Source organism: Apodemus sylvaticus, chromosome 22 (genome assembly GCF_947179515.1).
Source record: "Apodemus sylvaticus chromosome 22, mApoSyl1.1, whole genome shotgun sequence".
NCBI classification, from domain to species: domain Eukaryota; kingdom Metazoa; phylum Chordata; class Mammalia; order Rodentia; family Muridae; genus Apodemus; species Apodemus sylvaticus.
The window spans coordinates 47,705,802-47,731,536 of NC_067493.1; the positions used below are offsets into that span (position 1 = coordinate 47,705,802).

Genomic DNA, 25,735 nt, shown 5'->3' on the forward strand with positions numbered 1-25,735 from the left:
AGGCCGCCCTTCCACCTTGTAAACAGGAAAGCTGTGCAAAGAGCTCACAGCAGCAAGGGCAAGTCCCAGGGCTGCTTGTGCTGAGTGAGAGCCATTCTTAGAAAAGCAAAAGTAGAGAACATTCACACAGTCTCAGAAATGTTAAAAATGGTGAGACTGGAAATTTCTAAACTGGCTCAGCAAGGACCAGATGGATTAAACAAACACCAGCGTTAAAAGCCAAGCGGACCATGGTCAGTAGATGGATCTTGTAAATCAACCATCTTTAGCAACCACATTCAGTAAAAAGCATATCACGCAAACTGACAACGAGGCCTGTACTCAAGATTCGGGTGTGGCTCTCACCTAGCCGGGGCTCGCCACCCCTAGGATTCTTACCCAGCTTGTACTCATCGTTACAGCCTTGGCTCCGCAGGCGCCTGATGAGCTCCAGCTTAGCTAGGTGTGGGCCTCGGACATGTCGAGAGCTTTGTGATGCCTCAGTTATCCTGTCCTCTATAAACTTCACGGCATCTTCTGCAGAGCAGTGCACTTCCCCTTCTAAGGAGCTGGGAGCAAACACAAGGCACCATTACAGCCGCACATCAGACTGATCTTAAGAACAGCATCGTGCTGTTGTGAACACCAGCAACAGAACAGCGGCAGCCTGGGCCACAGCAGCCCGGCCTCCCGACACTGAGTAAGTCAAGGACTCCCAGCGCCAGAGGGAAGAGGCTGACAGACCTCTGTGAGTTCTAAACCAGGCCGGTCTACATAGTTCCAAGATAGCCAGAGCTACACAGAGATTCTGTCTCAAAGACACAAAAGAAAATTCAAAGGCCAGCAGTGTGGCTTAGAAGGAGACCATCTGCCTCATATGCTCAGAGTGCTGATACTTCCCTGCAGGGGCTGGGGAGGTAGTGGTCAGCCCCAGTGTGCAATCAAGTCAGGCCAAGCAGATGTAAGAAAGCCGTGCCTCATCTAACGGGCAACAAGCTACAAAAATCACTTTAACCTTGATTCCTGGACAGTGAACACAACAAAGCACTGTCAGAGCGCTCTGAGTCAGAGCACCAGGGCTCCATGGCAGGAGGGGACGCACTCCGCACAGTAGCCCGACACACACATACTCCACATGGTAGCCTCTGACACAGACATATGCGCGCGCGCTGCGCGCCGCGCGCGCGCACACACACACACAAAAATAGATAAAACTTTTGGTTTGGCTTGGTTTGGATTTTCCAGACAGGGTTTCTCTGTATCCCCAACGGTTCTGGAACTAGCTCTGTAGAGCAGGCTGGCTTCATATTCAGAGATGCGCCTACTTCCGCCTCCGGACTGCCAGGGTTAAAGGTGTGTGCACCATGCCTGGGTAAATGAAGTTTTTAAAAAAAAAAAAAAAAAACTTTTTTAAAGATTCAACTGAAACTTGCTTAGTTACCTATAAAAAGGGTGAAAGAAGCAGGGCGGTGGTGGCGCACGCCTGTAATCCCAGCACTCTGGGAGGCAGAGGCAGGCGGATTTCTGAGTTTGAGGCCAACCTGGTCTACAGAGTGAGTTCCAGGACAGCCAGAGCTACACAGAGAAACCCTGTCTCGAAAAAACCAAATCCCCCGCCCCCAAAAAAGGGTGAAAGAAACATTCTGTAACCCAATTACTATCAAATGCAGAGACAATTAATGCATTATGAAATATCTGAGAGATTATTCTTGAGCCACTTAAAAAAAAAAGATTTCCACCTAGCACCTGTGACCGAGTGTTGTAGAGAAGACATACTGAACATCTTCTGTAATCCCACATGCACACACAGCACACAGCACTGACTCAACAAAGGACAGGAGAAAGTGGGGGAGCAAGGTGCTGTCAGGGTTTAGTGTCACACTGACGGGTCAAGTGCGACTGCGACTAAGTGCCACGTGGAACTAAAAGGAGTCTTCCCATGCGCACGCATTTATCACAGTAAAGGACTCTTCCAGGATGTTTATGCTGATTACAGAAAAACAAAAAGGTCATTTTGAAAGGAATGTGTTATTAGATGAATATTGCTGGTGCATGAGGAAGGCCTTTTGCTCCATCACAAAGCACCACTGTAATCCAGACGTGCTGGTACATGCCTGTAATCCCAGCACTCAAGCTAGGGCAAACAGCAGCCCTGTACTGGGATACAGTCCATGCTGCAAGGACTTTTCCAGTGCACAGAAAGAGACACTGGACCTCCAGAAAGACAACCATTTGAGGACACGAGCTAAGAAACTCCACCCAAAGTGTCATTTAGTGAAATCTGCCCAAACCAACCCCTTTAAAATATAAGGTGCAGGCTAGAGAGACGATAGTTCAGCGCTGGCTGCTCTTATAGAGGTTCAGTTCCCAGCACCCACATTAGTTCATGCCTGTCAAAAACTCCCATTTCAGATGATCCAACACCCTCTTCTGGCCTCCCTGAGCACCAGGCACACCATGGTGCATATATATACAAGTGCTGGCAAATCACTAGTAAAATAAATTACTCCTAAAATACAATCAAATACGTAGCATATATATCACTCCTGCCTTAAGGAAACATAAAAGCATTCAGATGTCAAAGTGAAAAGGTGACTACTCACTGCTCCCCTTCAGCAGGCGGCGTCCAGGCTTCCTCAATCAGTCGAAAGACAGAATCGAAATAAGTCAGATAGAACTGCCAGTCATCTGAGCTAAAATCAGACCGAATGATGCACACAGGATTAAACCCACATTGTGACAAAGTTGCAGGGGAACTGGGACTGCCACCCAATTCCTAACCATGCCCTCTGTGGACCACGCCCAACACCCCAGGCAGCAATGCAGAGGCCCTAAGAGTCTGAGGCTGTCCAGGATGATCAAAAACCTAAGAAAACACTTTCCAGGGAACTCTAAGGAGGAACTGGGGCGCAGGCCAGTGTGATACAGTGAGCGACTCCGTGTTCATCCTCAAGACCCAACTCAGCCAGCACTGCAAGGCACTGTTAGACCTTACCCCAAAACAAATCTCCTTGCAAACCTCCAGAATACCTCAACCATGCCCAGGCCTCCTGCGACACGCCAGCTGAGCTTGGTCTCGCAGCCGAGCCCCCACCAGCACCCGTCTACTCACTTCTTCAGCAGCAGGCGCCGGGAGAGCGCGTTGCACTCGGGCCACTTGCTCAGCTTCTTGTACATGGCCATGCATTTGTTCTCCCGACTCTGGATCTCACTTGTCAACTTCTCTACAATAAAACGTATAAAAGTTGGTGGGCTGCTTTCATGTCTCAGAATAAAATCCAATCACAGGAAAGACTGCATCGCATGACTGCATCACATTTCCCTGCTACCGCAAGAAAATAAACTCACTTTTAGAATACACACTATCTTAGAAGATCATCTTTCTAAATACAAAACTACTTTCCAGCAATGAATTTTGGTAATTATTGATGATTCATACTGGGCTGTCGTGTGTGTGTGTGTGTGTGTGTGTGTGTGTGTGTGTGTGTGTGTTCGTTCAGGACTGAAAAGCTCAGCTGACACATCTCTGAAGCACTGATGAGGATTAAACTGAAATGAGTTAAGAATGGTAAGATTCTAAAGAAGGCAAAAACTACTTAGAAGAGTTAAGTGGGAGAGTCGAAGCAAGCACATCATCAATGTGGCTGCAGACATAGAGACAGACAGACAGACAGACTGCATCTGTCTAAGGAAGGTGAAGTCAGATGACAGCTACTCCACCCTCAGAGCGCTTTTAGAAGACCAGTGTTCAGTTAGCAGCACCCACACTGCAGGTCATCACTACTGTGACTGACTCCAGTTCCAGGGGATCGGATGCTCACTTCTGGCCTGCATGGTGACTATACACTCAAGATGCAGACATGAGTTCAGGCAAAACACCCATCATATAGATAAAATGTTTGAAAGGCAGACAGATAAACTCACTTTTAGGAAATAAGAGAACTGGACGCAGGAGTGATTGATGGTCAGTGCCTATCTGGTAGCTCCTGAGACAGCTGTCGGGGAAGTTATGTCGGAGGCCATTTTGATGCATATAATGAATTCCAGACCAGACAGACCTATTTGCACAGGACTGTATCTCCAAAATCCAAAAAGGATAGTTTTGCCAGGCATAATGACTGGCCTGTAATTTCAATACTTAGGAAGGGTGAGGCAGAAGGGTTGCTATTTGAGGCCAGCCTGAGCTACATGTGGAAATCCTAATCACTCAGTGCAGCAGAGTTAAGACTGTCTCAAAAAACTAACAATGCGGCAATGGGGCTGGAGAAATGGCTTAGAAGAAAAGAGGCTGTTGCTTCTGCAGAGGACCCGGCACCCACATGGCAGCTCACAGCCACCCATAATCAGGGCATCCATCCGATGCCGCCTTCTGCCTCTGTAAGCATGTCACACATGGCGTGCACACATGCACATGGAGCAAAGCGCCCATACACAGAACCACACCAAGCAACAGCACACCCGTAAGAGGGTTAGGACCCAGCACACACCCTCTCACGTATCTGCAGTCTCAAGCCACAAGTAACCTTCAGTTAAAATAGTTAAACCCAATCCATCGTGGTGGCACACACCTTTAACCTCAGCATTTGGGAGCCAGAGGCAGGTGGATGTCTGAGTTTGAGGCCAGCCTGGTCTACAGAGTGAATTTCAGGGTAGCCAGGGGTACGCCAGTCTCGAAAACCAATAAAAAAATGAAAAATAAAAATAAAATCCAGGCAGTGGTGGCACACACCTTTACTCCCCAGCACTTGGGAGGCAGAGGCAGGTGGATTTCTGAGTTCAAGGCCAGCCCAGTCTACAGAGTGAGTTCCAGGACAGCCAGGGCTACACAGAGAAACCTTGTCTCTAAAAACCAATAAGTAAATAAATATTTAACCCAGAAGTTCACAGGCAGCTCAAACTCAAAGGAAGAAACTAGGGATGGGGAGGAGAGACAGCAAGGTGGGGTGGCCCACAGGGAGTTAGGAGAGGACGAGGAAACAACAGCATCACAATGCATTGTGTGAGATTCTCAACAAGTTAATAAAAGAAGATGTAGCCGGGCAGTGGTGGCACACACCTGTAATCCCAGCACTCTGGGAGGCAGAGGCAGGCGGATTTCTGAGTTCGAGGCCAGACTGGTCTACAGGAAACCCTGTCTCAAAAAAACCAAATCAAAAAACAAAACAAAACAAAACAAAACAAAACAAATAAAAGAAGATGTAGCCGGGCAGTGGTGGCGCAAGCCTTTAATCCCAGCCCTTGGGAGGCAGAGGCAGGTGGATTTCTGCGTTCGATGCCAGCCTGGTCTACAGAGTGAGTTCCATGACAGCCAGGGCTACACAGAGAAACCCTGTCTCGGAAAAAAAACCAAAAAATAAAAATTAAAAAAATAAAAAATTAAAAGAAGACGTTTTTTTCAGACAGGGTCTCTCCATAGCACTGGCTATCCTGAAACTATGTAGCCCAGGCCTTTTCTGCCTCCCAACTGGTAGGAATAAAAATATTTTTATTAGTTTAAACATAAATTTAGAGCACAGCATAGATAAGACAAGAAGGAGAGTGAAATTATTTTTACCACAAATAATTATTTTTACCACAAATAATTTTTATTTTCAAATTAAAGACAAAACAGAAACTTTATAAATTACCTCCTAATTTCCCTCTAATGACATCCAGGGCTTCCTGGTACTTTCCCAAGCGCTCCAGGATCATATAATAAAGTTCAACCTTGCAGAAGACACAAACAGAGCATTGAGATGTCAGGAGGATGCGGCATCTGTGTACCCCTCACAGTTATCTACCAGGACCGTGCCAAGGCTTCCCTTTCCACACACTTCCTGGCAGGGTGCACTGGCTAAGAAGCAGGCCCCAGGAGCGGAGCGGAGGAGGGCGTGCTCACCTCAGCTTCAGCTTCTATCTTGTCCTCCTTCACCATTTTCTCCACCATCCTCTCTGCCAGGGGCAGAAACATGGTTTTCGAGAGGTTTTCATCCCGTGCGGATATAGACTGTGAGCAGAAAGATAAGTGCTTTGCTTCCATCTTTCTCCTGCCTCCTCTGTCCATGTCGTCCTGAAGAGATCTGACTCTGGCCCCTCGTTACTGAGTGTCTAGCTGATCCTAGCAGATCCTAATCTGGATCTACCACATAGATGCATCCCACATATCCTACAACCCCCAGTTTCCACTACAAGACCTAGAGCTTTGACAGGCTAATCTGACGATATTTATCTACAACCATTCGAAAAGGGATGAGCATCTGCTGGGTATTACATACATTACCAGGGTGCCAAGAATGAAGCCGTTCACACAGCTAGAAGAGGGGTCATGCCAACTGATTCTAGTTTCACAGCTCCTGCTGTTAGCTAATTACTATATATAGCTGCCATTCTAAACCAAGGCCACCGTTAACCCACCAGTGCAGAAATTCTGCTCATGACCCAGAGAAAACAACCTTGTAAGGTAGATACATATTAAAGAAACTAGGAGAAGGTGATTTGTTCCCTTAGTAGCTGAATGATATGTGGTGGAGCCCACAAACTTGAAGGTCATTCTCAGAGCTTGGTTTGTCAGGCTGGTTTTTTGTCTTCTCAAACAGGGTCTCACTTGTACCCTAGGTTCCACCTCAAACTGCAGACCCTCCTTCTGGGCTGGGGTCCCAGGTGTGTGTCACCACACCCAAGGCTATTGCAGGTCTCTTGGTCGCAGCCTCCCACCCCCCTCCTCCCCTCATGGGCTCATTGTGATTATCATAGAAGTTCTAGGGGATAATTCTGTAAAACAGGAAACTGAGGCTCAGAAAGAACAACTACAAGCCAGGTGTGGTGTTGCACATCTGTCACCCTCCGCTGTCACATACTTAGTTGGGAGCCAGCCTGGGATGAATTGATGAACAACTGAGAGAATCAGGCATGGAAGCACCTCACCTGCAACCCCAAATGAAGGCTTGGAAGCAGTGGGAGCCTGAGTTTGAGGTCAACCTAGGTTACATAGCAAGTTCGAGGAGATGTTGTCTCAAAACAAGACAGAAACACTAAATAACAGAAGTTGAAATCTATCTCAGAGGTTAAGAGAGCCAGCTGCTCTCCCAGAGGCCCTGGGTTCAATTCCCAGCACCCACATGGTGGCTCACTAGTATCTGTAACTCCAGCTCCAGGGTAAGAAGCCCTCTTCTAGCCTCAGCAGTCACCAGGCTCAATAAAAATTAAACAGAGACTACCAAGCACCGACAACTTGAAGAGCTTTGTAAAGACCTTCCTGACACTGGGTACAATGTATTTCTCAAGTTCAAAGTTCATTACAGACAATGATGGTGAGGACACACTTGAACCCCATCCGGAGCAGCATACTTACTTGCATGATTAAGCTCATCACAGACCAGAAGTAGTAAGGGTTTTTGGGGACAATCTTATACAGAGCCATGCCAGCCTGAAAGAGAGAGCTTGATTTAGAAAACATCAGCTGGAGAACAGCAAATAAGCTGCAGAGAGAACAGAAACAGATCCGGATGCGCAGCCCGCTCCTGGGGAGGGACCAGCACCACAGTTACCCCAGTTGGTGGCAGCGCCCAGGAACCTCCTCACCACAGCAACACAAGTAAATAAATGCCAAGTTTTACATCCAAATTGAGAGTTCTGGGAATCAAACTCAGGCCTCGTGTGTACAATGCAAGCATTTTGCCAACTAAGTTATCTCTCGATTCCTTCTCTTGATGCTTCTCTGGGCCCAGGATATCATACAGTCAAAGCTTGCTATGTAGCTGAGAATGGCCCCAAACTCCTACATTCATCTCCCAGGTGCATAACACACCCAACAAGTTAAAATTTACTTAGCAATAGAGAAAGAAGTATACGGCTCAGGGATTTAGAGTGCATAGAATAGGGCTGGAGAGATGACCCAGCTATTCTGAGCACTGGCTGCTCTTCCAGAAGACCCAGCACCCACATGGCTGCTTACAATCTTTCATAATAATAGATCTAGGGTAATTTATAGATGCCCTCTTCTGACCTCCTCAGGCGCGCGCGTGCGCGCGCACACACACACACACACAGACACGAAATAGAAATAAAAGGGGCTGGAGAGATGTTTAGGCTAAGAGCATGCGCCATTCTTCCAGAAGGCCTGAGTTTGATTCCCAACAACCATGTCAGGCAGAGCAGTGGCCTGTTTCTCCAGAGCCAGTGGAGCTGATGCTTCCGGTACTTACATGAACATAAGCACGCACAAACATGTACATGCTTACACTTAATGAAAGTAACAATATACAGATAAAACACAAGCTAGGTGATTCCAAGAAAGGTGAGATACACACGTTGTCCCCCCCACTATAAAAGAAAATGGGAAGTATTACTATGAAATCCCCTGGAAAATATCATCTCAGACGGACCTCAAAGGACAAAGTGAAGTTCTAGACCAGACTGAAGATATTTATGATACACAAACCGGTGAGAAAGCAAACCAGTTCTCAGGAGGGGAATTACTCTGAACATATTCAGGGAAACTGAGTCATGGGACTGGAAACATGGCTCAGCAGTTAAGAGAGCCTGCTTTCTTTCCAAAAGACCGAGTTCCATGGCAACCACACACAAAAAGAAAGATCAAGAGGGCTGGGGACCACTTAGCAGACCACTCTCCCAGCAACCAGAAAGCCCTGGGTCCAATCTCTAGAACTACCCAAGAAAGAGACGCCAAAATTGAGGCTTTGAGGAAGAGTACATGCCCAGTATTTGCAAAGCCCTACATTCGATTGCAGCAACAAAAATGAAAGGAAAGAAAATAATTTCATGAGAAAGAAACACAAACTACTTTGCTTATAAAGTCTTCAAAAAAGAATCTAAAGGGGATGGGAAAATTATATCTATTAGTTTGTATCTTTATAGCACTGCAAGGAGGGAAGAAAGCCAGAAAGGTGAGGGGAGCTGCACCAGGACGGAGAGCGCGCTGGCAGGAGAACCAGCACAGCAGGAGACAGCAGACAGACACTCAGCGAGAGGCAGGCTGCCCAAGCTGTCACGAGCTCGGGGTCTAACGTCAGGACACATGCACTCCAGAGGAATGGGTAAAGACAGTTAGAAAGCCAATTTTATACATAATTTAAGGGGATTAATAAGACAGAGATTAAAGACATCTTGATTATTAGAAATATAAATATTTAATAAGACATTTCATCTTGCAGACTGAAACCACATCATTCTCCTCCTGCAGTAAAATGTAACAGTTTAACAGTTAGATATTTAAAACTTGCTGAAGACCTCCCCAGCTACTACGCCTCATCAGAGGATGATGAGCGGTGACACCCCCTCCCCCCCAGTGTAAGGTGAAGGCAGAGCTAGGTAGACAAAGTGAAAACCAGCTCTTTGCTTAATCTACGGAGTTTTATTTGGTCAAACTTAGCACTAGAGCTACATCCTGCCAAGCATTGTGGCTCCCCTTTAACCTCAGCACTCAAGAAGCAGAGGAAGGTGGCTATCGGAGTTCGAGGCCAGCCTGGTCTACGAGGTGAGTTCCAGCAGTGAGAGCAGCACCCTGAGACCCTGTCTCTACTAAACAAATACAGACTCTTAAAGAACTAGGTGTGCGGGCAGCAGAGCCCTGCTTCTCACCACTGCGTCTCACACGTGGGGCTAGAACCTTCGGCGAGAAGACTTCAGGGGGAGGAGTTTGTGGCACAGCCTGTCAGTCATGTGACACATTCTGAGCTGACAATGAATATGCAGTATTAGCTGGAGGTTATGAAGGCCTTTCCCATGGAGATGAACCTTAACTCCATTAGTGAGCTATGCTACAGACATGCGTCTCTCAGCCTTAGAGGAAGTATCCCCAGAAGAATAAACTGTGCTAGGGACCCATATCAGACCGGGTGCAGCACTGCTGGGATGCAGTCCCAGTACTGGGCAGGAGGAGGCAGGAGTAGCAGCTGCTGTGCGGGGACACTCGACTTCACAGCAAGCCAGAGGCCAGCCTGGGAAATGAAAGCTGCTCTCAAAAAACCAAGGGGAGAAAAGTGTGTGTGTGTGTGTGTGTGTGTGTGTGTGTTACTGCTGCTAATTAAAGAATATTGGCATTTCATACTAAAGGGGGAAAAACCACAGATAGGGCCGGAGAGACTGCTCAGCAGCTATCAGTAAACGTTCCTCCTGCAGGGGACCTGAGCACAATTCCCAGCACCCTTACCAGGAGGTCCAGCATCTCCTCCATTTCAGTTCCAAGGAAGCTAAGGCCTCTTTTCAGAGGAAATTAGCACTCATGTGTATATACTCACATGACACACACATAAATAAAAATGCTCAGGGAGGTCAGACTGGGGCTTGGATGCCCCGGACCTGCAGTTATACATGGCTGTGAAATACTGCAGGTGCTGGGAATCAAAGCTGAGTCTTCTGGAAGAACAGACCTAAGTATAAAAAAATTCTTATACTTTGAAAACTCATATAAAAGAATATACACACTGACCCTGAGGAAGGACTGTCATACTTCAGTTTCCTTCTCCTACCTGACTTCCTATTGCTACAATGTGATTCTGCAAAGAACAAGTTAAAACAAAAACTCAAATTTAAAAAAAGCGGCATGTCCTGCACAGCTGTAATTCCAGCACACAGTAGGCAGAAGCAGAACCGTTGTAACACGCTTACAACCCCACTACACGGGATGTTGGGGGCAGGAGTACACCAAGGAAAGGTCTTTCTCTAGCCCAAGGCTGCCCACGAACCCTGATTTTGCCTTCACTTCCGAGAGCTAGGATTACAGGCACGCACAACCACGCCCAGCTCAGATTGGACCCAGATCTTTGTGTACACCAGGCAAGCACTCCACTGACCGCAGGACAGCCCCAGCCCCAATGCATTTCTTTTCTTTTTTTTTTTTTTAAATATATATATTTACTTTATGTTTGTGAGTACACTGTAGCAGTCTTCAGGCACAAAGAAGAGGGCATCAGACCACATTACAAATGGTTGTGAGCTACCATGTGGTTGCTGGGAATTGAACTCAGGACCTCTGGAAAAGCAGACAATGCTCTTAACCACTGAGCCATCTCACCAACCCCCTAATGTAATTTTTAAAGGGCTAAGAATGGAGCCAGCACGTACACCCTGGGTTTAGCCCACCATGCCCAGCAAAACAGTAAATAGGTAAGTAGTATAACAGCTACTCCAGAGCATAGGTTTCATTTTTCTGGAATATAAGTTTTATCCAGAAACCAGTTCAAACCTGTGTCCAAAAAAGACTACATCAAAAATATACAAAGAACTTCTAAAATAAGATCACTGGAAATAAGCTACCTCTGACAATCAATAATGAAAAACTTCAATCATGGGGACTTCTCCCCTGGTGAATTTATTATTAATTCATTATTTTAGCTCAGAAAGCTAAAACACCTCAACTAACTGGATATAAACTTACTTTAGAACACCGTCTGTCTGTCTATCTGTCACTGTGCTCTGGGACTTCTGCCCATTTATCTTCTGGAACCTGAACAGTAGTATCACCCAGGAGAGCAATCTGGGGCTGATACTAAACCAAAGCAAACACACCAGCAGCCAGCCAAAGGCAGCATCTCCAAGTACAGTATTTCAAAACTCTCAACAAAATGTAACTGGCTAATTGCTTGTGCACGCACACACGTGCACACACATGCACGCACGCACGCACACAGACAGACAGACAGACAGACACACACACACACAGCGGTCCAATGACATCAGACCTGACGCCATGCCGCAAGTCTGGCTGTGGTTACCTGCTGCATCTTCTTGTACTCGCCCACTCGGGCATAGGCCATGAAGAGGTGAGAGTGGTACTCCTCGCTGTGGGGAACTTTCTTCACAGCCGCCTCATAGAGCTTTGTGACTAACTCCGCTAGGAGGAAGAGAAGCAGGACTCAGTCAGGCTCTTCATTTCCCAGTGTGGCTAAAGCCATGGTCCCCGGTCTTCCTCATGCTGATAGCCTTTACTCCAGTCCCTCATGCTGTGGCCACCCCAACCACAACAGTACTCCACTGCGACTTCTGATCTATAATTCTGCTACTGTTATGAACTGTAATATAAATATCTAGTATTCAGGACATCTGATATTTGACTGACCCACGGGCATTGCCCATCTGAACACTGCTCCTGTGCTTCTAAACTCTGTCCTCCCCTGTCCTTCACTGTGCAGTGACACCAACTGTAGCTTCCCAGGGTCCCCGTCATGTCGTGTCCTGGGCTGCCATGCTTCTCCTAGAACCCAGACTCTTGTGTCCTCTCATCCCTCAGTAACCAGCTCCACTGAAGTAACCAGCTCCAATGGGCCTTCTCTGCGGCCCGTCCTAACAGTCTAAATCTCCACCCCAATTTGATCCTGTCTCTTCTGCTGTTAAACTACCACTGAAAGCAAAGGCCTCTGTCATAGCATTTACTGACTCCTACCAGAGGCAGCAAGGTGTGGCAGCTCATACCTGTGGTCCCAGCCTTCGGAAGGAAGGTTGAGGCTGGGGCACTGCAAGTTTAAGGTCTACTTGGCTTTGGACTGAAGTCGAGGCTATTCTGGCCTAGTTGATGAGCCCCACCTGAACATACAACACACATAAGGACTAGCAGCGCAGCCTAGGGGCTGAGTGCTTGCCTAGCACATAGGAGGGCCTTGGTTTGCTCCCCAGCACCACAGGCGTCAATTAGCTTCTTTAGCTTCACACAGACATGTGCACTCGGATCCTAACTGTGGTGGCATCATGGAATGAATATCTCCTGGCAATGGATGTGACTCACGACAGCCATGGGGACATCAGTCCAGAAATGCATTACACAGAAGCATACAGCACAGACCCAGCAACAGGAAACCCAAAATAAACTAAGGGTGCTTTGTCACTGGAGACAACAAGACAGAGACAGGAAGCCAGGAGAGGGGAGAGGTGTGCTTCAGGGGTAGAGGGATTGTCCATTTCAGGTAAGGAAGAGGCTGACAGGGAGGGACAGCAAGACAATCAAAGTCATTCAGGAGAGCAAGTGCTCCCTGGGGAGGCTTTCCCAGTCCCAGCACCCACAGTGCTCTGGTCCATCTGCCTTTCCCTGCTGCGTGCAGTGGGGCACAGCAGACATGGCCAGAGGACAACTCTCAGACATTTGTTCTCTCCTCCTCCTGTGGGCTTGGACGAACTCAAGCCATCACTCTCGTGGCAGTTCCTACCGCTGGGCTGTCTTACCGGCCCAACAATACTCCTTAAATATAGGGTGGCTTCATGAGTATTTATTATGACTCATTAACTTCAATAGAATACTATGAAAGGCGGGCGGTGGTGGTGCACACCTGTAATCCCAGCACTCTAGGAGGCAGAGGCAGGCGGATTTCTGAGTTAGAGATCAGCCTGGTCTACAAAGTAAGTTCCAGGACAGCCAGGGCTACACAGAGAAACCCTGTCTCAAAAAATAAATAAATAAATAAATGAAAATAAATCCAGAATATATATAAACAATGTAAATAATATTTATAGAACAATATATTTCATAATAAAATACTTTTAAGAAATCCAAACGAGGCTAGGGCGTGGTGGTGCCTGTCTCTAATCCCAGTAGTAGGAAGCCAGAGGCAGGCGGGTCTCTGAGTTCCAGGCCAATCAGAACTAAATAGACCCTATCTCAAAAAAGGGGGGATCGGTGTGCTGGAGAGGTAGTTCAGTGGTTAAGAGCACTGGCTGCTCTTTCAGAGGTTCTAAGTTCAATTCCCAGCAACCACATGGTGGCTCACAATCATCTGTAATGAGATCTGATGCCCTCTTCTGGTCTGTCTGAAGACAGCCAGCGAGTGTGTGCTCACATAAAATAAATAATTCTGAGAGAGAGAGAGAGAGAGAGAGAGAGAGAGAGAGAGAGAGATTGAGATTGACTCCTGCTGACTATCATTTAACTCTCCCGGAGAAGCTCTTCACAGGCCACAGCCAATCCCTTCACCTCTACTGTCATGTCATCCACACGGGTCGGGGTGATGAGGACAGCCACTTACGCCGGTGCATCTCTCGGTATAGGATTGTCAGGGCCTGCAGGGAGTTGTCATCTGTGGGCTCAAGGGCAGCCACCTCCTGAGCCAAGGTGAAGGCTTCTTCCTGTTTGCCAGTTCTCTGTAAACCAATGGCCTTGAGAACCTGACACAAGAAGAGAAAGAAAAACTAAGGATGAGCCCTGGTCCGGGTCCTGGTCCTGGTCCTGGGCCACAGTGAGAGCCCATCTCCAGGGCAGGAGGGCGAGGCTGACAAAGTGCTCCCTGAGGCCAGATGGCTGCCATGTGCTCCTAACCCAGGGATGGGAAGGCAGAGGCAAGTCTCGTCAGCCAGCCTAGCCTAGCCGGCTGGTTCCAGACCAGTGTGACTGTCAATAGATAGACAGATAGATAGATAGATAGATAGATAGATAGATAGATAGATAGATAGATAGATAGATAGATTTTCAGCACTTGGAAGGCAGAGACAGATGGATTTCTGAGTTCAAGGCTAGCCTGGTCTACAGAGTGAGTTCCAGGACAGCCAAGACCACACAGAGAAACCCTGTCTTGAAAAACCAAAAAAAAAAAAAAAAAAAAAAAGAAAGAAAGAAAGAAAAAAGAAAAAGAAAAAAAGAAAAAGAAAACAAAGATAGATAGATAGGTTTGGCTGAAGAACTGGATGAGTAGTTAAAAGCACTCGCTGGTCTATAATGACGACCAATCTTTGGATCCCAGCACCCAGGTCAAGCAGCTCACAGCATCTGTAACTCCAGCTCTAAGTGACCCGATGTCTGCTCTAGTCTCCATGGTTAAGGCGGAGGGAGCACACACACAGACACACACATAATAAAATCTTTGGTTTTGATTTTTTGAGAAGCAGGGTTTCTCTGTGTAGCCCTGGCTTGTCCTGGAACTCACTCTGTAGACCAGGCAGATCCACCTGCACTTCCAAGCACTGGGATTAAAGGTGTGCGATACACTGCCAAACTATAAAATCTTTAAAATGTCACCTGTGCCTCTGCATGTGCTCACATGTGCACCAAAATCCATGTGCAGACAAACAAAGAGATATAAAAAATTACACCACAGCTCACAACGGGGCATCATGGCACAGGCTTTGATGCCAACACCCGAAGACAGAGGAAGGTGGATAAGTCTGAGGTCAGTCTGGTCTACATAGCAAGTTTCAGGCTAGCCTGAGCTATTTAGAGACCCTGCCTCAACAACTATGTACAAGCTGGGCGGTGGTGGCACACACCTCATTCCTGTGTTGGGGCTCTATGTGCTGCTCATGCTGACTGCCCATCTGTGGTACCTGTCACCTTGTCAGTCAGTCATGTGGACCTGGCACTCTCTGTGGCCCTTATAAACACTGTTGCTGTGAGTTTATGTTAACGAGCATTTGTGCACATGGATATTTTCATTTCTTTTTCCAGGGTGTTTTTGGAGTTGGGGTGAAAAAAAAAAAAACCTAACGAAAACTATTGTGGCTTTTATTTAAAACTCAAATGAGTTACTTGAAACACAGATCACATGCCGGGCTGTGGTGGAGCACGCCTGTAATCCCAGCACTCTGGGAAGCAGAGGCAGGCGGATTTCTGAATTTGAGGCCAGCCTGGTCTACAGAGTGAGTTCCAGGACAGCTAGGGCTACACAGAGAAACCCTGTCTCAAACAAAAAAAAAAATCCAGAAAAACCAAAAAACAAAAAACAAAAAACAAACCCAAAAAACAAAAAACCAACCAACCAACCAAAACAACAACCTATGTACAATGTAACCCACAAATATGAGTAACTAAAGGGCAAATGCAGTTACCTTCGCACAGTGGAGGTCTTTGTGTTTCTTCAACAGTTTATCAGCTTGCTGAATTGCCATCTTATTATTCCCATTATCAAGATAATCTATGAAAAAAATCAATCATCATAATCCTTCACCATCAAACACAAAAAATACTGTTTTCTTTGAGACCTTCAGAAAGTACCTTAATTTTTAATTTAAAGCATTATGCCAGAAGCTGGGCATGGCAGCTCACACCTTTAATCTCTCAGCACTTGGATCTCTGAGTTCGAGGCCAGCCTGGTCTATGGAGCAAGTTCCAGGACAGTCAAGGCTACACAGAGAAACTCTGTCTCAAAAAACAAAACAAAAACCAAATAAACAAACAAACAAAAACCCAAAAACTAACAAAACTAAGGGCTTCTGAGAATTCTTCTGTTGTTGCTCAACACCACCATAGATAGTACGCACCAATTAAACTTTTCTATTAAAAAGCAAAAACAGGCTGGAGTGCACCATTTATGCAGAGGACCCGAGTTTCATTCTCAGCACCATGTGGCAGCTCAGGGTCACCAAGTCCTCTCTTCCCTGCATTGTTTCTCCTTTGGGGGAGATTTTGCTTATTTCATGTGTATGGGTGTTTTGCTTGCGTGTATGTCGTGTACCACGTGTGTACCATGCCAGAGGAGGTCAGAAGAATGCACTGGATCCCCTGAAATTGCAGTTACAGGTGGTTGTGAGATTCCATGTAGGTGCTAGGAACCGAACCTGGGTCCTCTGGAAGAACAAGTGCTCTTAACTACTGAGCTATCTCCAGCCCCCTGGGTTTTCTTTTTTTAATCTACACAAAAACAGTTAATGATTAAAAGTTAAAATATTTTTAAACAATAAAGTTAGAGTTTAAAAAAAATTTTTTTAAAAAATATTACTTTTTTTAGTATGAGTGCTGTCTGCATGTACACCTGCAAGCCAGAGAAGCTATTCAGAGCCCATTAGAGATGGGTGGTTGTGAGCCACCATGTGGTTGCTGGGAACTGAACTCAGATCCTCTGGAAGAGCATCCAGTACTCGTAACCACTGAGCCATCTCTACAGCCCCGCTTATTGTTTTGTTTTTAAAGAAATCCTTGAGGCCAGCAGGATGGCTGAGCAGGGTGACAGCACAAACCCACCACTGAGCCTGATTAGCAAGTCAGAGCCCGAGGACTGGCAACTCCCAAAGTGGCCTTCCAACCTCAGGTATGCGTGCATACCACAGTGAGAAAATACTGCAAAAGTACATTTGTAAATTACTCTTTACAAGGTACACAAGCCCCTGCAATAAAATACCAAGTATTCATTTTGCCTCGAAACGAAAAGCTAATGCAGTGACAAAACCTAAGCCTAGGGGAGGAGAAAGGAAGCAGGCAGGGTGCGAGGAACGCCAGCCAAAATCAAAACAAGGTCTGCTGTGAGCTATCTGCCCGTTTCAACCCAACCTACAGCGTGTGGGTGTAAGCCCTGATGCTTTGACATGACTACTGCAGTCTGGTGTTCCACAGCCTCACACAGTACCCGACCACTCCTGTGCTAAGCTGCTTCCATCCCATTTACTAAAACCTGTCTTCAGCAGACGGAGCAGCAGTAAAGCAAGCTGAAAAGGCCAGGGCGCTTTATTCTAGAGGAATTACGACTTGAGAGAGGAAGGTCAGCGAGCCCAGCAGGCAGGGACAAAGACTAAAGAATCCTGGAGATAGACAGCCTCCTCAACAGTCTAGTAGCTAAGACCAGCTTCCTGAGGTCCTTAGTGCAGGTGACAGGCCATCAGTTACCACATACTCAGCAGAGACAGCCCAGCACTAGGTCGCAAGCTCCTCCCATCACAACTCAGTGTTGCTCAGTCCAAGCCAGTGACTTCTGCCTGAGCCCTGTCAGGTTCCAGGTTCACAGCCCTCACTGGAAAGGGGTCCTGAACTCACTGGGATAGGCTTGCTCAAACTCCAAAATGCTGAGATTACAGTGCTCTCTGTGTAACACCCACCCAGCCCAGCCCCCACCCTCTCACCCCAGGCCCCAGTTTAGGATTGAGAGGCAAGTGTTTGAGCCAGCTTGGGCTCCACAGCCAGGCCATCTTTTCTTTTTTAAGTAATTTCTCTTAGCCTAGTCAACTTTGATGAGCTCAAACTGTTAGGGTGATTATTGATTAAAAAAAAAAAAAAATCAAACCTAGCGTCAGGACTAAGGATTGTCCTCTATCACTCTAAAGGGGACAAGGCTATGATAGCCTGTACCAACCTGCCCGAGGCCTCACCTCTGAGAAGGGGCTCCACTGGGGTGATGTGGTAAAACCATATCTAAACCTCAGAACTGCAGCCCATCCCAGCATGGACATTTGACCCAGCCTGGGTAAGTCAGCTAGCTTACTTCCTCATAACCAGAAGCTACAACACTGGGAGACACAGAAAGCTATGGGCAACAAAAAGCCTAATGCATGGAGTCTTAGGTTAGCAATGGTTCATCCAGAAGCATCTCAGGACATAAGCAAGATGATGAGGACAAAGAAAATGCCACCTTCTGGCTCTGTTCATGCAAGAAACAAAATCAAAAACAGAAAATTTCCCTCTATCCAAAAACCCCTGCGAGTGGGCTGGAGTCATTATTGCCCTTGCACCAATAGGACAGCTCACAATTATCACTTCAGCTCCAGGGCATCCTGGGCTCTGCACAGGGAGTAGTGTATCCACACAGACACATAAATACACCTTAAAAAAAATCAGGAACTTGGAAGGAAGGAGCCACCCTGATGAAGTCTGTCTGTGGGGACAGGCTGCCAAAGGGCCCTTCTCTGACCACAACTTAGTATGGCTATAAAGCCAAAACAGGTCTGCCCTGAAGAATGCAATTAATGAGCCAAAGGAACTGAGTCTTGAAGAGCAGAGCAGAGAGACAAGACATCCAGAGGAAAGCAGAGGCTGAGACCTGGGCGCCTCCTCACTTCCTGGCATTCCACTCCGCCCTCAGTCCAACCTGGGACTAAGCTTCTAACTGGGGCTGCTGTTGGGGTTTCTGTTCCCTGGGACACTGTGGCACTACATTTGGCCAGATGTCAATCAAACCCTCCGGGCCCCAGTGCTTGGGCAAAGGCTGATTAATTGGCCTTTAACTTCTTTGGGAAAAGTGGATTTTCAATTTACACTGCTGGGTCTCTAATATAAGTTACATAGCCCTTAAACAAAAGAGGTCAATAAGTGTGATATCCTAAGTTAATAAGTCTTTTTAAAAGTTATTCATGGGTAACTGTGGTTTGACTAGGGACTGTCACTATCCCCTTAATAACTGACAAATTGGCCTCCCAGAAGTCAGACAGAGGAAAAAGTTTCACAGGGCATGGTAAGCACCAGAACAAAGGAACATTCTTTTGAGTAGGTGATCCTCCCGGAGAGGACCAGAACCCGCCTATGGGCTTTCCTGCAGCCAGCTTGGCCCCACTACACATTCTCTTACCTTTTCCCTAGTATCTTTCCTGTCTTTTTGTTTCTTTTAATGGAGGGTGCAGACAGGAATTTAGTGACATTTTGTTTTCATTGTTTCCTCCCAGCAAGAGATACAGGTTTCTGTTACTAATAAGGATACATATTGTAATTATTGGGGAGGGGGTGACAGATTTATGCATGTAACCTAGCCACAACTATGTAGCCAAACTGACTTTCAACTTTTCTTTTTTCTTAAGATTTTTTTTAGCCAGTCGGTGGTGGCAGAGGCAGGCGAATTTCTGAGTTTGAAGCCAGCCTGGTCTACAGAATGATTTCCAGGACAGCCAGGGCTACACAGAGAAACCCTGATGGGATCCGATGCCACAAGAGAGTGACAGTGTACTCATATAAAGATAAAATAAGGGGGGCTGGAGAGATGGCTCAGTGGTGAAGAGCACGGACTGCTCTTCCAAAGGTCCTGAGTTCAAATCCCAGCAACCACATGATAGCTCACAACCATCTGTAATGAGATCTGACCCCCTCTCCTGGAGTGTCTGAAGACAGCTACAGTGTATTTACATATAATAAATAAATAAATCTTTAAAAAAAAGATAAAATAAAATAAAGTTACAGTTACAGCTGGGTATGGTAGCAGATGCCAGATCGCAGTGCTCTGGAGGAAGAGCCAGCCTGGTCTACAAATCGAGTTCCAGGACTCCTGTTAACTCTCCGGGCTAACAGGTTAACAGGTCTCTCATTACCTGTTTCTATTATCCCCTATCCCATGTAAAAAAAAAAATCCAAGAATTGTTTTCTTTTCTCCCTGCCCAGTGCTGAAGGCTGGCTTTGCGGCACACACTCCGGACAGACACTACCACTGAGCTGCATCCTATGTAGACATGGCTGTCAGAGTGCTTATATTCTCACTACAGAAGGAAAGATGTTGGGTGTTTTGTTCTGCACTAGCTGCTCCAGCTTTGTAGCCCTGGCTACATAGTAGTCTTATATGTAGTCCCAGTAGTCCCGGAGCTTGCTCTGTAGACCAGGCAGGTCTGCCTGTCTCTGCCTTCAGTGCTAGGACTAAAGGCAAGCAACAGCACTGCCCAACTAAAGGCTATTATACCAAGTGAAATTTCCACACAAAGTCAAACAGGTGGGCATAATAGACTTGGTCAAATAGGCAGATGACAGTCTGAACCCCAGAACCAAGTAAAAAGGATGGACACAGTGGCACACTTGTGTCCCAGCGCTGGGGAGGCAGAGACAGGTCAGTCACTGCGAGTCTGTCTCAACCGGTCTAGGCTACCTGGCAAGTGCTAGGCCAAAGAGACCCAGAGTCAAAAAAAAAAAAACCAAAAACAAACAAACAAAAAAACCAAAACAACAACAACAACAAAAATGTTACATGCACACCCACTCACATGCACACCCACTCACATGCACACACACACACAAAACCACGCACAGACACACACAAGTACACTCACATACCCACTCACACATGTATACACACACACATGTACACACCCACTCACATGTACACACACACACAGTCCATCAGTCACCATAAATAATACCTTGTCACTTCTAAAATTCACACAGTTAACACTGCCCAACCAAAGACTGGGAATAAATAATTGCCTTGATTAAAGACCTTTCAAGTTTTTACTAATGAACTTCAGTAGAATAATTACCTGCCCTATAGTTTGACTAGACACCCAAGGGAAACATCCTAACTCATCAATGAAGTGACTGTCATTGGAGAGTCTGCTGGAACCGTGCAACACCTGACCCTATCTAAGACTGCAATGCTCAACAGATTAGAACAAAGGATTTTGTGTGTGCATATGTGTGTTCACAGGTTGGTGCTGTGTATACACAAGTCAGAGACAGAGACAGTTCTCTCCAAACACCATGTGGGTTTCCAGGATGGAGCTCCGGTGATCAGGAGTGCAGCCAGTGCCTTTGTGCACCGAGCCATCTCAGAGCCCCAACACAGGCAGTAACAGCAGAAAAAAGCACCAGGCTCCCCAACTCAAACAAAAGTGTCAATTGGTGAGAACTAGCAAGTGGTTATTTCCCAAAGGCAGGAGGCTGGCTCGTGGCACTAGCCTTTAATCCCAGCACTCACAGACTGAGACAGGAGGGAGCTGTAGGCCAGGGTGAACTAGAGGAAGCCATGTCCAACTGCAGCCTACAACTCACTGCTTATGGCCTTCAGCTCCCTACAGTGACTGGCTCTCAGTTTACACTGAACATCAACCTGTGGCTGAGCTCCTCGCTGACGAGCTTGCTCAGGGGTCAGCTAGTGCTGTCTGGATTTAAGAATTAGCAGTTGTTGAGGAGCATCAATGTGTCAGAACAACACAACCCAGGAGCTGTAAGTACGGAGCCTGAGGCAAAGCCTATTCTGTCCCTCAGAAGCCCTCCTCTGCTCTCTACTAGCTGTAACTAAAGCCACAGAACTAGATTTCACTTTGACCTGTCACTTCTGACTAATAAATATACCCTGATGCTTGGCAGTGTGAAATGGTGCTTTTTATTAAACAATTCAAAACACATTAACTCTAATTGAATATAAGACCAACAGCGTTCTCCTTGGTCTTGAAGAACAATGTTATAAATTTAATTATTCTTAAAAAGGTTTTAGTCTTTTTATAAAAGACTTCTCAGAAAAAGGAGAAGTCAACATTCACTGTCTGTATGAGGATGTGATTCACAGACCACGAGCCCTTAACTTAGGTTTTACTTTCTATTACCCAGGAGCAGGACAACTGCAAGCCAGACACAAGCCCGGTCCACATGGGGATGTGCAGCAATGGGGAAATCTGAGTCCTCTTTCTGCTAGCCCCCACTTCTGCAATTTAGATGAATCAGCGTGATGCAATTTCTAGCAAGTGGTAAGGCAGTGAGCCTGGAGTTCAAATCCCAAGTCTGTGATACATTAGCGCTAGATAAATCACATAAGAGCAATTAGCTTGCTGCTCCAGCTGTGTAAGGGGTGTGTATGTGCTGAAAGCTCAAGGGCACTGATTGGATCAGGTGTTCTACACTCATTATGATTATCCACAGCACAGGGCCATTACTGCTAGAAACAGGTAATGGGAAGGAAAACCATCACAGGAAAGGTCCACCTAAGGACCTCTGAGATGGCCCAGCCAGCAGGTGAGGTATGCTTGCTACCATTCCTGACAACCTTTATGAGATCCCAGGACCTTTATGATAGGGAAGAACAACTCCCTCTTTTATGGTGTCCTCTGAACTCCAGGCACACAATACCATTCATGTGACCACACCCCACCACACACACCCAAAAAACATTTCAACAAATGTAATTAAAAAAAAAAAAAAGTTGGGCTGGAGAGATGGCTCAGCAGTAAAGAGCACTGACTGCTCTTCCAGAGGTCCTGAGTTCAATTCTCAGCAACCACATGGTGGCTCACAACTATCTGTAATGGGATCTGAAGGCAGCTACAGTGTACTCATATACATAAAAATAAATAAATACATCTTTAAGAAAAAAATGTCATCATACACACATATGAAAGTATGACTGCTGGGCATACGGCCAGATGCCTGTAACCCCAACAGGGGAGGCAGAGGCAGGATGGCCGGAAGCTTGCGTCCAGCTGGTCTATGAAAGGAGTTCAGGACCTGGTGCTGAAACCTTATCTTAAAAAAAGAAAAGAGCAGCTGGGCCTGGTGGCCCACACCTTTAATCCCAGCACTCAGAAGGCAGAAAGCAGGCAATTTCTATGACTTCCATGCAATGAAGGGTTACATAGTGAGGTCCTGGCCCAGTCCCAGCACCTACATGCTGACTTACAATAATCTATAATTACAGTTCCAAAGGATCCTGATGCCCCTCTTCAAACACCAGGGCCGCACGTGGTGCACAGACATCAAACTGACAAAAATCCACATATGTACCAATTTGCTAGAGACCCAGGCACCCACTCTGCCAGGAGGTGGGTGGGTGTGGAGGACCCAAAACGAAAGAGGCCAAAATGCATAGCCACACTGAAAACGTTAAGGTGTACTATAGCAAAAAAAACAAAAAAACAAACAAACAAAAAAAAAACACCAAACAACAACAACAAAAAAACAAACCACCGACCTTGATAAAGCTTCCTTCCTCATCATTACCTGAGAAAACACCATACACCCACCAACGAGGGAAGGCATCGCAACAACAACAACAAAAAAAGGTACCACTTCCAATAACAGGACATCTCAGTTAATGCAAAGTGTTTCTCCTCGACGCGATCTTGTGATTCTTTTATTCCACTACGGTGGGAAGATGACAATAAGATACTCCTTAAAACCTGAGGGTTTGGGACGCGCGCCGTGGAGAGGGATCCACGGGGAACGCAAGCTACAGAGAAAAACCTCAGACGCGGTGCTGAAAGGAAAAACCTAGCCTGACCGGCTGCTCCGACGACACCAGCTACTGCCATCTCTTCCCCGCTATTCTGGGCCCGCGACCCCCTCCCCCCGCCTCCCACGTGTGCCCAGAGCAGCTGTTCTTGCACTGAGCCGCATCAGGATGGGACTCGATCTGAGTGACCTTGCATCAGCCCCATCCCTTCTCCGGGCCTCAGTTTCTCCACGTGTACTAGACTACATCCTGTAAGTCAACTCCCTGATCCTCATCCTGGTGACCAGAACCACCATCACTGGGGGTATCTTCCCCTCAGGAGAGCGTTCCCACCGTCAACGCCGGAGCCGGTTGTCACCTGCAAGAAAGACCGGCGGGGCTCCTCGGGAGCGGCTGGGATAGAGCAACCTGGTGGTAGCGCTGGTCTCCAAGCAGTGGCGCGATCCGCGCAGCCTGACAGCTGCGCGCTCCCACCGTTGTCGCCTCAGGGACCAGCAACGCCGGGTCGGCGCATAAGCGAGGCCGAGGCTGCGGCCTAGCGCCCCGCGCGGTCCGCCCCCTCGGCGCCCCGCACCGCGCGCGTCCCCAGCGGCCCTCCTGGGCCTTCGCCCGAGACAGGGCAGGCCTTGGCTTGCCACAGTGGCTAACAGGCCGGCTCCGGATACTCACCGTAAATGGGCCGGAGGCGCCGGTCGTTAGGGTCCTGCACATGGCCCCGCGTCGCCATGATGACAAGCGCAGAACCGCAGTGCGCACGCGCTTGGCAGGCCCCCGGGAAGGGGCCGTTAAAGGGCCAGCGTCGATCTCGCCGCTGTATCGCGATAGTGGAGGGGAACGAGACGGAGTGCGCCTGCGTAGAAAGGGAGACTCGCCTCCCCTTTAATTGGCGCTGTGGTTTGATTTTGCCTGAGGTGTCATCCGGACCCCAGGGGCAGTTGACGCTAAGGAAGGCTGTTTCCCGGGGAGAGGGAGAGGTGTAGAGAGTGCGGTTTAATGCTACTGACTTTACATCTGGAAGAACCTGTTGGGTGTGGCCTTGATTGTGGAGCAACCAGGAACTTGTAGCCTGTGAGCCCTGGGAAAGTGCTTGCCCAACAGTGAAACTCTAGAAAAAGCTTACGAGCCCTCCTCCACCCCTTCCCTGAACTCAATGTGCGTGTTTAGACACTACTGCAAGCTGTTTAAGTAGATTGTTTTTCATATTCATACGCGTTAGACGTTATTATTACCTTTACTTATTACCAATTTTTACCTTTCTTTACTCGCACAGCACAGGGTTATGAGTGCTAATTAGGCGGCCAGAGTGACAAAAAGCTAAAGGTACACATTTTTTAATCCCAGTACTTGGGAGGCGGAGGCAAGCGGATTTCCGTGAGTTCGAGGTTAGCCTGATCCACCTAATGAGTTCCAGGACAGCCGAGGCTGTTCCTATAAATAAATAAGTAAGTAAATAGAAATAAAAATAAAAAGGTTCTCCCACCTGGTGATTGCTTGCCTTATTTGCTGGCATTTCTCTTTGCACCAACAATTTTTCCCTCGGTTCATGGCAGCCTTGTCTCCAGCAGCGTGTAAAAATGGATTTGGCTTTTGCAACACTTTGACAGGCCAGCAAATCTAGTAGCTTTTTTCCAAAACCACTAAGAAGTGGTGTGTAGAGTGTATATCTGTAGCCAGGGCACTGAAGGCTAAGGCAAGAGGCAAGAAGAGCCAGACTGGGCTAGCTACATGGTAAGACTGTCTCAAAAGAAAGGGAGAGGGAGAAGAAATGATACTCGGGATTTAAACATTACACAATGTATACATGTATCATGACAATGCATAGTACCCTGTACAGATGTATAACTGTTTCAATGTATCCACTACAAGTTTAAAGGCTTCACATTGGTTTTTTTTTAAGAATTATTTATTTATTATATGTGCGTACACTGTAGCTGTCTTCAGACACTCCAGAAGAGGGCATCAGATCTCATTACAGATGGTTGTGAGCCACCATGTGGTTGCTGGGATTTGAACTCAGGACCTTCAGAAGAGCAGTTGGTGCTCTTAACCACTGAGCCATCTCACCAGCCCTTCACATTGGTTATTTTCATGTGTATTTCTGTGTATATGTGTGTGGGCACTCTAAAACCCAGTGAAAGTGTGGAGGTCCGAGGAGAGATTCAGTTCTCTCCCGGTACCACAGTGGTTTTCAACAAGTGGGTCATGACCCCCATGAGGTTACA

The 25,735-nt window shown here is 47.0% G+C and overlaps 1 protein-coding gene across 1 annotated transcript in view; it reads right to left on the reverse strand.

Annotated features, from left to right (window-relative positions):
- Naa25 (N-alpha-acetyltransferase 25, NatB auxiliary subunit) overlaps positions 1 to 24,283 on the reverse strand; it is a 46,682-nt gene extending 22,399 nt beyond the window's left edge. Inside the window, exons 1-10 of the mRNA XM_052168696.1 lie at positions 24,183 to 24,283; positions 15,724 to 15,809; positions 13,932 to 14,070; positions 11,694 to 11,812; positions 7,310 to 7,384; positions 5,858 to 5,965; positions 5,607 to 5,685; positions 3,092 to 3,203; positions 2,583 to 2,672; positions 379 to 548 (exon numbers count right to left, since the gene is read on the reverse strand). Coding sequence (XP_052024656.1) covers positions 379 to 548; positions 2,583 to 2,672; positions 3,092 to 3,203; positions 5,607 to 5,685; positions 5,858 to 5,965; positions 7,310 to 7,384; positions 11,694 to 11,812; positions 13,932 to 14,070; positions 15,724 to 15,809; positions 24,183 to 24,240 — 1,036 coding nt within the window. The 5' untranslated portion in view covers positions 24,241 to 24,283. The remainder of the gene's footprint in view (positions 1 to 378; positions 549 to 2,582; positions 2,673 to 3,091; positions 3,204 to 5,606; positions 5,686 to 5,857; positions 5,966 to 7,309; positions 7,385 to 11,693; positions 11,813 to 13,931; positions 14,071 to 15,723; positions 15,810 to 24,182) is intronic.
- Positions 24,284 to 25,735: the final 1,452 nt, after the last annotated feature.